Source organism: Silene latifolia, chromosome X (genome assembly GCF_048544455.1).
Source record: "Silene latifolia isolate original U9 population chromosome X, ASM4854445v1, whole genome shotgun sequence".
Classification (NCBI taxonomy): domain Eukaryota; kingdom Viridiplantae; phylum Streptophyta; class Magnoliopsida; order Caryophyllales; family Caryophyllaceae; genus Silene; species Silene latifolia.
The window spans coordinates 339,551,466-339,564,552 of record NC_133537.1 but is presented as its reverse complement, the minus strand read 5'-3'; the positions used below and the strand labels follow the sequence as shown (position 1 = coordinate 339,564,552).

General features: G+C 38.2%; 2 protein-coding genes across 3 annotated transcripts; both read left to right on the top strand.

Annotated features, from left to right (window-relative positions):
* Window positions 1-279: 279 nt before the first annotated feature.
* On the top strand, window positions 280-8,422 carry LOC141619349 (uncharacterized). The gene is made up of 3 exons (XM_074436372.1): window positions 280-962; window positions 6,650-6,813; window positions 6,920-8,422. The coding sequence occupies exons 1-3, from the start codon at window positions 368-370 to the stop codon at window positions 7,979-7,981; spliced, it is 1,821 nt and encodes a 606-aa protein (XP_074292473.1). The 5' UTR covers window positions 280-367; the 3' UTR covers window positions 7,982-8,422.
* Window positions 8,423-9,427: 1,005 nt separating this feature from the next.
* Window positions 9,428-12,965, top strand: LOC141619347 (tubulin beta-5 chain-like). Of its 2 annotated transcripts, none has more exons than XM_074436370.1 (4): window positions 9,428-9,515; window positions 10,762-11,162; window positions 11,240-11,509; window positions 12,074-12,965. In XM_074436370.1, exons 2-4 carry the CDS (start codon window positions 10,769-10,771, stop codon window positions 12,754-12,756), a joined length of 1,347 nt encoding a protein of 448 aa, XP_074292471.1. In that variant the 5' UTR covers window positions 9,428-9,515; window positions 10,762-10,768; the 3' UTR covers window positions 12,757-12,965. The 2 variants fall into 2 exon arrangements, with proteins under 2 accessions (XP_074292471.1, XP_074292472.1); XM_074436371.1 differs by having other exon boundaries at window positions 9,443-9,522.
* The last annotated feature ends 122 nt before the right edge of the window (window positions 12,966-13,087 follow it).

Genomic DNA, 13,087 nt, shown 5'->3' with positions numbered 1-13,087 from the left:
AAGTATATGATTTCACATCTTATAATACGTGTAAACAAAAAAAGTAGGAAATAAAATTAGTAATGTTCCAAATTTAAAAATTCTTTTGTCATATAAGTTTAGTCCATAGTCCAGTTCGCGATTCATTCAATTTGATCCAGGACCGGACCACAGACCAAAATAGAGTAAATTTTGTGGATCATAAACCCGACCAAATAAAATATGGTCGAGTCTGATGCAACCAAATGGTACACCCCCATTATGGTCTTTAGTCCGAACCACCAAGTGAACACCCCTACCCAACCATCATTCTCCCCCTCATGTGTGTTACGGAGTACTTGAGATCCCATCATTCTCAATTGCTCATGATCTCCTCCCTCACTCTCCCATGGCAACACCACCATTAAAGCTCCACCACCTCACCATCCCCCTCCTTTTCCTCATCCCAACCCTCCTACTCACCACCCACTACCTCCACTCCCTCCCACCCACACCCACACTAACACCCCACCTCTCCCCATCCCCACACACCTTCACCTTCACAATCAAACTCCTAACCTACAACCGTCTCCCTTCCCTAACCCGCTGCCTAACCTCCCTCTCACGTGCCAACTACTCATCCGACACAGTCCACCTTCATATATACATCGATCACTTCCCCAATTCCTCTATTTCTTCCGATGTGGGACAAAAGTTGGAAACTTGGAGGAAAATATTGGAGTTTGTTGATGGGTTTGAGTGGGTTCATGGGGTTAAGTTGGTTCATTATAGGACTGGTAATGTGGGTTTGCAAGCTCAGTGGTTGGAAGCTTGGTGGCCTGTTAATGATGATGATTTTGTGTTTGTTGTTGAAGATGATGTTGTCGTTTCGAGGTTTTATTATTTGTTTTTGAAGCGGGTTATTTCGGGTTATTATTATAATCAGACGGGTTATAGTCCGTTTGTTTTTGGTGCCTCTCTTCAACGTCCAAGGTTTGTTCCAGGTACCCTTTCAATTGTTTGTTATTTGTGGATTCTTTATTGTTTTGTTTTGGATGCAATTGTCAATGCAATTTTCATCTTGGGTTATTCGGAAATAGTCTGTTTGTGTTGCGAGAGCCCTTGAGGCACTGGGGTAGTATTGTTGTTATATTGATGTTTTGAAGCAAAATGGTGTAGATTTGCTTAATATTGATGTTTTGGATGCGGTTCCCAATGCAATTTTCATCTTGGATCATTCGGAAATAGTCTATTTGAGTTACGGGAGCCCTTGAGGCACTGGGGTAGTATTGTTGTTGTATTGATGTTTTGCAGCGAAATGAAGTAGGTTTGTTCTTTTTGATTCATAATGATTTGTTATATGGGAGAAAGTTAGTTTCTTGGTGGTTTTATCAAGTTGGAAACTTGGAGGAAAATGTTGGAGAAGCCTTACTCTTTTGTTGCTAATACAAAGAGGCTATTTCTAAACGACCCTCTGAGGTGAAATTTGTGTAATTGTGTAGAAAGATTGATGCTTTGCAGTGAATTGAAGTAGGTTTGCTTAATTGGGGGTTTGAGGTGGGGTACGCAGCCTTGCCTTTGAGTTATCAACATTAAGTGGTTGTTTCGGAATGACCTTGCATGGTGAAATTTGTGTAATGATGTAAAAAGATTGATGCTTTGTAGTGAAATGAAGTAGGCTTGCTTAGGTGGTGGGGGTCGGGGAGATGTAAGCAACCTTACCCCTGTGTTAGCAACACAAAAAGGGTGTTTACAAATGTTCCGTGTAGTGAAGTTTTTGTAATTTTGTAAGAAGATTGATGCTTTGTAGTGAAATGAAGTACATTTGCTTATACATTCCACGATGACTTGTTGATTTGGAGAAAGTTAGATTCTTTGGTGTTTCAATAAGTTTTTGAGATGATGAACTGACTGAAGTCCCAGAAAGCCCGGTCACTGTGATTATTAGTACTTTCGATATTTTGAAAAACGTATAGAATTCATTGGAACGGCAAAGTAATATTTATTACTGCATAATTATAAATGTTAGGCGAGAGAATAATAGCTACTTGAGAGGATTGTTTCTTTGCTTCTTGTTAACCGTATACCACTATTCAACAGAATGAAGGAAATAATATTTACGGAGTAGTATTTTTTGATGTTAGGTGCGTGGATTTTAGCTATCTGGAGTGGGTTGTTCATCTTAATCTTTGTGATAGCGAGTGTTAGAGCTACTAGAAGTTTATTTTTTCTGAAGCTAGTTTACTTTTGATTATTTGGTGAAAACTTGGGAAGATATGAGCTTTATAGAGAAATTATGATGGTTTGTTTAATGGGTGAAACTAGTTTACTTTGCCTATTTGATGAGAAATAAGTAGTCTAGGATGTGAGCTTCTTAAGAGGAATAATCATGTCTTGTTAAATGGAAGTAACTTATCCCATTAATAGCAGTTAGCACCATGAAAATGTTCGCCCGATATCTATTGATGCTGGTTACGCCATTGGAACTTGGAAGTAGGTTCTCTGATGATTTGTTAAATGGGGGAAAGTTAGTTTCTTGGGCGGTTCATCAAGTTTCTAAGATGATCTCTGATGATTCATGAGTAATTTTAGTATCTGTTAATGTTACCTGAGAGGAATTTAACCTCGAGTGGATTGTTCATCTGATTCTTGGTTTAGTTTGCTTGTTTGATGAGTTGCAGAGCTACTAGAAGTTGGTTTAGTTTGCTTGTTTGATGAGCAATTAGTGCTTCAGTTTGGGATCTTCTTCAAGAGGTAAAATAATGGGTTGAGATATGGGAGAAAATTCGTTTAGTTTGCCTAGGACGTGAGCTCTTCAAAGAGGAATAATGTGACTTGTTAAATGGGAGGACTCTAGTTTAGTTTGCTTATTTGATGAGAAAGAAAGTAGTTTTGCGTGTCAGCTTGACGCTGGATTTCAAAACCCTTTTATGTCACCCGATATATTCCTGATTAAGAAGTCTATTACTAAAAGGGAAGCTGTAATTCATTAAGTTATGCCTGTTTGTTTATTTCATTCAGAAAGGAAGGGAAGTTTTTTCGAGGATGGAAACTTTGAAAGGTGGCTTCTTTTGGCTTGTCTGTGGATGGTTGTTGAGGAAGAAGTATTAATATGCTTGGTGTTGTTTTGAGGGTATTTAATTCTATGTCCAAGGTTTGTGTAAAAGGATTGATGCTTTGTAGTGAAGTGAAGTAGGTTTGCCTAGGTAGGGCTGTAGGGGGGGTATATGCAACATTACCCTTGTGTCAGCAATCCATATAGGTTGTTTACGAATGACCTCTGTGGTGAAACTTGGGTAATTGTGTAAAAAGATTGATGCTTTGTAGTGAAATGAAGTAGGTTTGCTTAGGCGTGGGAGGTGGGAGATGTACGCAGCCTTATCTTTGTGTTAGCAACTCGAAGAGGTTGTTTTTGAATAACCCTGTGGGTTGATTTTTTTTTTTTTTTTTTTCTTGTGGAAATGTAAGTAATATTAAACCTCATCCCCCTAAATGGGGTTATGTCACCATTACATGTGGGTTGAAATTTGTGTATACTGTATTTGTCCAAAAATATGATGCTTTGTAGTGAAATGACATAGGTTTGTTTAGGTGGGGGTGGGCTTTAGGGGGATGTACACAACCTTAATCTCGTGTTAGCAACACAAATAGGGTTTTCCGGAATGATCTGTGTGGTGAAATTTGTGTAATTAAGTAGAAAGATTGGTACTTTTATAGTGAAATGATGTAGCTTTGCTTATATTCAAGATGATTTGTTGATTGGGAGAAAGTTAGATTCTTTGTAGTTACTCAGCTGATGAACTGTGATTATTAGTACTTCCGATATTTTGAAAACATATAGAATTCATTGGAACGGAGAAGTCATATTTAACAATTGTAAATGTTAGGTGACAGAATTATAGGTACCCTGAGAGGATTTGTTCGCCTGTCCTGTGCTGATTGATGATGTTATTTGTTTTTTTTTTCTTTTGTAGTAAAATGCAGTACATTTGCTTATTTATTCATGGTAATTGTTAAATGGAGGAAAGTTAGTTTATTTGCCGTTTCATCGAGTTTCGGAGATGAACTGTGATGATTCATGTAAACCATATACAATTCAATGGAACGTAGGACGGTCGGAGTTAATATTTACAGAGTGGTTAATGTTAGGTGAGACCTTGAGTGGGTTGTTCATCTGTTTCTCGGTAATAGTGAGTGTTAGAGCTACTAGTAGTTAGTTTTTTTTTTTTTTTTGTTTTTTTTTTCCTGAAGTTAGTTTAGTTTGCCTTATTTGGTGAGAAATTAATAGTTAAAGATGTGAGTTTTTTAAAGAAGAAATATGATGGTTTGTTTATTGGGTGAAACTAGTTGAGTGGGAGTAAGTTTACTTTTGCCTTCGAATTTCAAAATCCATTTTTGTCACTCGAGTAATTTCCTGACCAATAAAGTATGTTACTAGAAGGGTAGTTGTAGTTATTGAGATATGTATGTTCATTCAGGAACTTTTTTGGAGGAGATAATCTTTGAAATGTAGCTTGATTTGGCTAGTTTGTGTATGGCTGGTGTTGTTTTGATTCTGCACTTCAGGGCATTCTAAGCAACTGTATCAGTTGTCCTTGTGGATGTTATCGTTCTTTGATGGGACTTGCAAGTGTAAAGCCATCTCGAGATGGAAGATATGCTGCACAATTAATTTTGCATCTAGGGATGAATTTCTAGTAGTGAAATGTAGCAGGTTTGCTTAGGTGTCAAGGGGTGGGGTTGGGGGGATGTACGCAACCTTACCCTTGTGTTAACAATACATAGAGGATGTTTTTCAATGATTTAGTTGGGTGATATTTGTGTAATTGTGTAAAAAGATTGATGCTTTGTAGTGAAATGAAGTAGGTTGGCTTATTTATTTAATCAATGATTTATTGAATGTGAGAAAGTTAAATTCTTTGCTGTTTCAATAAGTTTCTGAGATATTTAATGTTGTTGTTGTACTGATGATTTGGAGGGAAAAGAAGTAAGTTTTGCTTATTTGATTCGTAATGATTTGTTATGTGGGAATAAGTTGGTTTCTTGGTGCTTTATCGAGTTTCTGAGATGAACTGTGATAATTTAATAGTACTAGGATTAATGCTAATAGGTTCTCGTTCGGATCACCTTTGCCCCTCGCAGACAAAGAAAATACCTTATATTTTGCATTTTTGCTTGCATAAATGACAAATATAGGTGGCTACCATATTATCGGTTTGTGGAAGGAGAAGATCGGAGAAGACACTGTCCATAACATCCGTCATAGTAATTGTTTGTTTAAACATTAAGTGAGGAATTTTGCTACATTGAGTGGATTGTTCATTTGCTTCGCGGTAATTAGTGAGTGTTAGAGCTACTAGTTGGTGAGAAATGATTAGCTCAGGGTGTGAACTTCTCCAAGAGGTAAAACCGTAAAACAGTGGGTTGTTATATGGGAGAAAATTAGTTTAGTTTCCCTATTTGATGAGAAATCAGTAATTGAGGATGTGAGTTTCTTAAAGAGGAATAATGTGACTTGTTAAATGGGACGGATTTTGTATAGTTTGCTTTGTCATTAGAAAGAAGTAGTTATGGCTCTTTGGGTGTCGGCTTGACACTGGATTTCAAAACCCTTTTATGTCAATCCGATTATATTCCCGATGAAGAAGTTTATTACCAGAACTCTAGAAGGGAATTTATACTTTAAAAGGTGGCTATTTTTGACTAGTTTGTTGACGATTGTTGAAGAATAAATATTGATATGGCTTGGTGTTGTTTAAGCGTGCACATCATGTCATTTTAAGCAACTGAATCAGTTGGCCTAGTCGACGTTATCATTTTTTATGAGACTTAAAAAGTTTAAAGCCGTCTCAAAATCAGAGGGGTGATTTCGATGGCACTCCCTGGTTTTTCCCTCTTTCTTATTTCTTTTGTATGAGGAGTTGAGCGGAAAATTTTGTTGGACGATTGCTTTTGCATGTAGTAATTCCTTATAGGTATTTCTGTTATTGGCTGGAATGCCACTAGTTCGGAACAGTTTTCTGGTCTCAAATTTCAGTTGATGGTCGTGGTTTTCACTACTGCGGCAGTGCGGCAATCACTTCTCCTGTTGAAATTAATTTTTGGTGCCTTGAATCATTTTTCTCATGTCAAGCCAATACTCACACCACACACACCCTCTTATCCAGTGATCACAAGAACTTGGAGAGAACAATTCTAGAAAAAAAGGGGGAACATTGGTGTGAGGTTAATTCCAAGTCTTTTCCGTAAATGCCCTGATGCGTTAGAAAAACCTGTGTGCTACATATGATCTGTGTATCCCATATCACTTCCCAAGCAACCTTATTAAACAGTGATTATCTTGTCATGTTCTTTGGATTTGGAGTATGATTGCCTAGAGCCAAATGGGCACGATTCTCATTTGACGTAAATCTTGTTTCAAATGTCATTTTGCGTCTTTCGCGAATATTCTTTTTATGTCGAAAGGAAAGTTTCGTACAATCGTATTTCTTACCCCGTACCTCATCATAGATAGGAAACCATCGACTCATTGTTGCTACTTTTTTATTCAGCATGTACCCGAGAAGGTTTGCTGATATTTAATGAATTGTATCTCACCTGCAAGTGATGTGTAATAGCAAGTCTTTGTGTTTGCGAGAATGATCTGCGTCTCCATATTTATAACATATTACTCTTCTTATTCTTACTACAGGTAAACATGGCAACAAAATGAACTTAGACAGTGGAACTAGACTCTTCCTCTACCCGTTGGTTGGAACCTGGGGTCAACTTCTCTTTCCAAAACCCTGGAAGGAATTCCGCCTTTGGTATGACGATCATAAAGCAAAGGGAATCAAACCACTTCTCGAGGGAATGGTAACTTCTTCTTTCTGGTGTCGTTTAGCTTCCTGACGTACACCTTGTTGCCGTCTTGCCGGTAAGTCCTGAATCTGAATCCGTAAACTCCCTTGTTATTTCACAGGTGACGAACGGATGGTACAAAAAGATGGGAGAAAGAATATGGACCCCATGGTTCATCAAGTTTATTCATTCACGCGGCTATTTTAACATCTACACGAATTTTCCTCATGAAACTGCTCTTAGCGTCTCTCACAGAGATGCTGGTGTAAATTACGGGAAATCAATAGGGCCAGATTCACAACTCGTAGAAAATTCTCGTGATATCGATCTTTTAACAATCCAACCTTTAAGTAATATGAAGTGGTATGATTTCTGCTTTAGAGAAGTACTTCCTGGGAGAGTTGCAAAGGAACTTTCTGGAGTATCCGACATCCTTAAAACCATGGAAAAGCAAAAGCCAATTATATTGGTCGGCATTTTAGAAGCTTCAGAAAAGACTGTTAGAAATTTGATCTGCCACTTCGAGAGGCTTAATATTCGGAATTACATTTTTATGGCCCCTTATTCTAAATTGGAATTACTGGGTGATCTGGCGAGAAGGGGACACCCTGTGATTGATACACAGGAAGTTTTCAACAGTGTTTTAAGCAAAATGTCCAGTTTTGAACTAATCACGGATGTAATAGTAAAAGCGTATGTAACAAAAAAATGCTTAGACTCCGGGTTTGATTTGTTGGTGATCTCTGGCAACACGATTCCACTGAGCAATAGCGCGGTACTTGACTCGGGAGGCTCCACCGATGACTTCTCCATTGGCAAGATCTCCAGACACTTTTATGCTAAGAGCTCGTCCGATTCTAGCAGGATTTGGGGCAAAAGTTTCGTGCTGCAACTTGCTGATGCTGTGGAATCTCTGGTTAGTCATGATGGCGGAGATTTTGTCGATGCTATTGAAAAGGTTTCTAAAAAACAAGGTGTTAGATTAAAGGTCATTGATGAGACAGACTTCAGTTTAAAACTTGAGACAGTCGGTGCTAACCAATCAGTGCCAACGAATACAAAGATGATTTCCTGGCTGCCTGCAACTGACATCAATTTAGTGACAGACCGTCTTCAGCAACTAGGAATGTGGATCATTGACGGCGATTTCTCCTGCAAAGCCGTAGTCTGTCACCAGTCATGACTTCAGTTTAAAACTCGAGACAGTCAGTGCTAACCAATCAGTGCCAACAAATATACCAAGATGATTTCCTGGTTGCCTGCAACTGACATTGATTTATTGACAGACCGTCTTCAGCAACTAGGAATGTGGATCATTGATGGCGATTCCTCCTGCAAAGCCGTAGCCTGTCACCAGTCATGACTCAACAATCTGTGTAAAGATCCACGATGACAATTTTGATGTTAACGGGTTTCAAATCCATGTGATCAACCCCATTAGAGACAGACGTTATGGCATGTACACACAGCGCGCTTTTTTTCTTCCTTTTTCTGCAGTGTAGCGATGTGCGTGATCTGTATGTAATCGATAAGGTTCACATAATCTTTGTAGACAAGCAAGCATCACCATCTCGAGTATCATGTCCCAGATTTACCATCAATGAAAAATCTTAAAAGGGAAAAAGCAGACTGGCTAATCACATGGAACAACATTGTTGTGGCATGTGACTGAACTTCTTACTTTTATCCAATAAAGTCTCTTCTTCATCAAATGTTACACCAAGTGTCCGATCTAAGACGGACTGATTCAAAGTCTAATGACCCGACCTGAATTGATCCATACGAAATGACACAAGAATAAGACATCTAAAAGATACAAATCCAGGATGTTCCAACAATGCATAATGCATTCAAAATATCTCGATCAACCCGACTTGACTACAACCTGTCCCCAACCGGAGTAATTCGCCATAGGCTAGGCTAACTCATACGGAGTACATCACTTCACAAATGATAGTTTTTTAAGACTTGAGAGGATGTGAAACCGACTCTACGACAATCAGAAGTAAGGTTGACAATAAGATTCTCTGAAGTTCGAATCCTAAACTAATAAGGTGTACATTTTTCTTTTACAAGTCTATCGATTATGAATCCAATTTAAAGATAAAGCTTACAGAGTAATTTTTGTTTAAATATTAAAACATAGGAAGAGGATATAAGAAGTTAACACTCACATATTATCGTCTTAAACGCCTAAAACTCAAATAAGACCGTTGTATGCATAAAACAACCCTGATTTAGTTAAGAATCAACTAATAATTATTCAAACAAATAATCCGAAAATATAACTTTAAATAAATCGTCTACAATGTACCAAAAAATAAAATAAAATAAATCGTCTACAAAATAAAACCGTCACCACACCCACTAACCCACTAACGTAGTAACGTAATAGTCACATAAACATCGAACCCGACTCCAAAAGGCCTACCACGGTAATTTCACATTATTTGAAAATGGCACAAACTCAATGGGTCCCACATATTAAATCTAAGCCGTCCATCCAGAGGAGAGAATAATTCATAACCGTCAGATCTAACCAACCAACACACAAATACACAATCCCTAATTATAATTTTATATTATTTTTTTAAATTTGAAATTTTCCCACTTCATTTCTTATTTAAACCGTTTCTAGGGTTCATTTGCCACACTCGAACTCCTTAATCTCTCATCTCTCACCATTTGCTCAATCTCTCCCATCATTTTCATCATTCGTAAATCGTAAGTAATTTCTATATGAGACGGTCTTTTTATTGGTTAAATACTCGTTTATATGTAGTACTCCATTTGTCTCAATCATCTAGTAAACAAATGATTGAGACCGAGTGAGTAATAAAAAGATCGTCTCACACATTTGATTTTAGTTTGCATATTAGTAGTATGTATCTTGCTTCTTGTTTATTTCAATGCTCGATTTTACTAATACCGTCTCAATCATTTGTTTACGTTTGATTAATTTTCTAACGATTAATTTGCTTGAGCTTTTAGATAGTCAAGTTTAGATCGATTAGGTTTGATAATTAAAATGAAAAGATAGCGCGATTCAATGTAATACGATTGATCTTACGTTAATTTGTGCTGCTGTTGTTTATAGAGAAGTAGATTGATTGATTGATTGATGATTGATTTTGCTGAATTTAACTGAGCGAATAGGCAGCAAAGCTTTACGATTTTACAATTGATATTTCATGAACATATATTAAACAAACGTATGAAATTCATTTGGATGAAGAGAGTAATTAATTAGATTTTGTGTGTGTTAATTGGATTAACTAGGTTTTAATCGATTTTTTTTATACGGACGCTTAATTAATTATTTAACTGTTGTTGTAAATCTGTAATAGAATGCTTAATTAAGTGTCTTTGAAATCACGAGTTTCGAGTTTTAGGAGTGACATATCCGTCACTAGCATTTTAATGGTAGTGAAATAGTGAAGTGTTCAAGTAACATAGACGGATAATGTTGATAGAGTTGAGCTAGTTTCATTCTCGCTGATTAATCTGTTCATCTTTGAATCGTATAAAGAAATTCAGCTTTTAAAATCGTATTGATTGATACATTGCTTATGTTTTCTCATGGTAGTGAAATAGTGAAGTGTTCAAGTAACATAGACGAATAATGTTGATAGAGTTGAGCTAGTTTCATTCTCGCTGATTGATCTGTTTATCTTTGAATCGTATAAGGAAATTCAGCTTTTAAATCGTATTGATTGATACATTGCTTATGTTTTCTCGTGTAGCTATGCATTGCATGATTGTACTCTTATGGGAATCATTTGTTCGTATAAAACTGTAAATTAAACAATTTGATACGATTTCTGTGCTAAATACATGGATCCGCTTGTAAAGTTGAGGCAAATGTTTGCCACGGGTGAGTATTATTAGTCATGTTGAATTGTTGAGTGTTTTACGAGTTGCATGATGATATTTGATTTGAATTGATATACGAGTATACGACAGGTTCAAGATGAGAGAAATTCTTCACATTCAAGGAGGACAATGTGGTAACCAAATCGGTTCTAAGTTTTGGGAGGTTGTGTGTGCGGAGCATGGCATTGATCCTACGGGGAAGTACTGTGGAACCTCTGATATACAGAGGGAAAGGGTTAATGTGTACTACAATGAGGCTTCTTGTGAGCGGTTTGTTCCTCGTGCAGTGCTCATGGATCTTGAACCTGGCACTATGGATAGTGTGAGGACTGGACCATATGGTCAGATTTTCCGCCCTGATAACTTTGTGTTTGGACAGTCTGGTGCTGGAAACAACTGGGCTAAGGGACACTATACCGAGGGAGCTGAACTCATTGATTCTGTTCTTGATGTTGTCAGGAAAGAGGCCGAGAACTGCGACTGTCTTCAAGGTACATCTTTTTCTACTGAAGCATTGCTGGCAAAATCTGGGTTTTAGAATGTGGTTGATGTAGCTGTCGTTGTGCAGGTTTCCAAGTATGCCACTCACTCGGAGGCGGGACTGGTTCTGGGATGGGCACTTTGCTCATTTCAAAGATTAGGGAGGAGTACCCTGATCGAATGATGCTTACTTTCTCGGTCTTCCCATCACCCAAAGTTTCTGACACAGTTGTTGAGCCTTACAATGCTACCCTTTCTGTTCATCAGCTCGTTGAGAATGCCGATGAGTGTATGGTACTTGACAATGAGGCTCTCTACGACATTTGTTTCAGAACCCTCAAGCTGACAACTCCTAGCTGTGAGTATACTCTTACTCGCTTGCTATCTATATGATCTGTTGGTGTTGGCACTTAATATCCCTCTAAACATCGACTTTGGTAAACAATTATTTCGTAATGGACCTCTGGTGGAAGCCTCGCCTCTTTGTTCCTACATTACTGTCAAATTTGAAATCAAAACTTGCATTTTTGTTTCTGATTGTATTTAGTACGGTGTTTCAGAAAAAGAGGCAGTTGTTTGTTCACCTTTGTTGTGAAAAATAAATTACTCCCTCCGTCCCGGTCATTTGTTGTCCTATTCCATTTTAGGGCGCCTCAGTCAATTGTTGTCCTTTCTATTTTAGGATTGCATTTGATAAACAATTTGATTCTTCACACTCAATTTGGTCCACTTGTCATCTTATAATTGGCCCCCTTCTCCTTCCTTGGTCTTTGTGCCAAAACCAAAGGACAACAATTAATCAGGACGGAGGGAGTAGAACATTTTGCTGGCTTAATAACCGTATGCCCGTATCCTTGTCTCCCTCTCTTTACGGTGTGTGGATGGATATATGACTGATGTTTCTTTTTTTCCCCATTTGCAGTTGGTGATCTGAACCATTTGATCTCAGCTACGATGAGCGGTGTAACTTGCTGTCTGAGGTTCCCTGGTCAACTGAACTCTGACCTCCGCAAACTTGCAGTGAACCTAATCCCATTCCCTCGCCTACACTTTTTCATGGTCGGATTTGCTCCCCTGACATCTCGTGGATCCCAGCAGTATCGAACATTAACAGTCCCTGAACTCACCCAGCAAATGTGGGACTCTAAAAACATGATGTGTGCAGCGGACCCACGTCATGGTCGCTACCTCACTGCATCTGCCATGTTCAGAGGCAAGATGAGCACCAAGGAAGTAGACGAACAAATGATCAATGTCCAGAACAAAAACTCCTCCTACTTTGTCGAATGGATCCCAAACAACGTCAAATCAAGCGTGTGTGACATTCCCCCAATTGGTTTATCCATGGCTTCGACTTTCGTTGGAAACTCAACCTCCATTCAGGAGATGTTTAGGCGTGTGAGTGAGCAGTTCACTGCTATGTTCAGGAGGAAGGCTTTCTTGCATTGGTATACCGGGGAAGGCATGGACGAGATGGAATTCACTGAGGCGGAAAGTAACATGAACGATCTTGTGTCCGAGTATCAGCAATATCAGGATGCTACTGCTGATGAAGAACTTGAGTATGACGATGAGGAAGAAGGAATGGACGAGTACGCGCAGTAATAATACTCGTAGACTTTTCTGAGCTAGCTAGTATGGTTTTACTGAAACCCGGAAAAGCGCCCTGTTTTCCATTATAGTGAGATTTGAGGTAGTAGACTAGTAGTATGTATTAGTTGCTGTACTGGGGGAGATTTCAACTCTTTTGTTCTAGTATTGCAAGTATTTTGTGCTTGGATTTTTGAACTATATGTCAGTATTGCATTTCTCAATTTAAGTTTTTTCTCAATTTAAGCTTTCCAACACCCAAAAACCTTCTAGTACGCATTAGAAAAATCGTTATAGCTATAGTCAAGTGACCAGAATCGACTTATCTAGAGCTAGACCTAACAAA

What these genes read in the sequence shown, in the direction of transcription:
- LOC141619349 (XM_074436372.1), top strand. Translation starts at nt 368, where the DNA reads ATGGCAACACCACCATTAAAGCTCCACCACCTCACCATCCCCCTCCTT. An exon ending in ACGTCCAAGGTTTGTTCCAG is followed by an intron (nt 963 to 6,649) that starts GTACCCTTTCAA and finishes TTCTTACTACAG; the next exon opens with GTAAACATGGCAACAAAATG. An exon ending in AACCACTTCTCGAGGGAATG is followed by an intron (nt 6,814 to 6,919) that starts GTAACTTCTTCT and finishes GTTATTTCACAG; the next exon opens with GTGACGAACGGATGGTACAA.
- LOC141619347 (XM_074436370.1), top strand. Translation starts at nt 10,769, where the DNA reads ATGAGAGAAATTCTTCACATTCAAGGAGGACAATGTGGTAACCAAATC. An exon ending in GAACTGCGACTGTCTTCAAG is followed by an intron (nt 11,163 to 11,239) that starts GTACATCTTTTT and finishes GTCGTTGTGCAG; the next exon opens with GTTTCCAAGTATGCCACTCA. An exon ending in CAAGCTGACAACTCCTAGCT is followed by an intron (nt 11,510 to 12,073) that starts GTGAGTATACTC and finishes CCCCATTTGCAG; the next exon opens with TTGGTGATCTGAACCATTTG.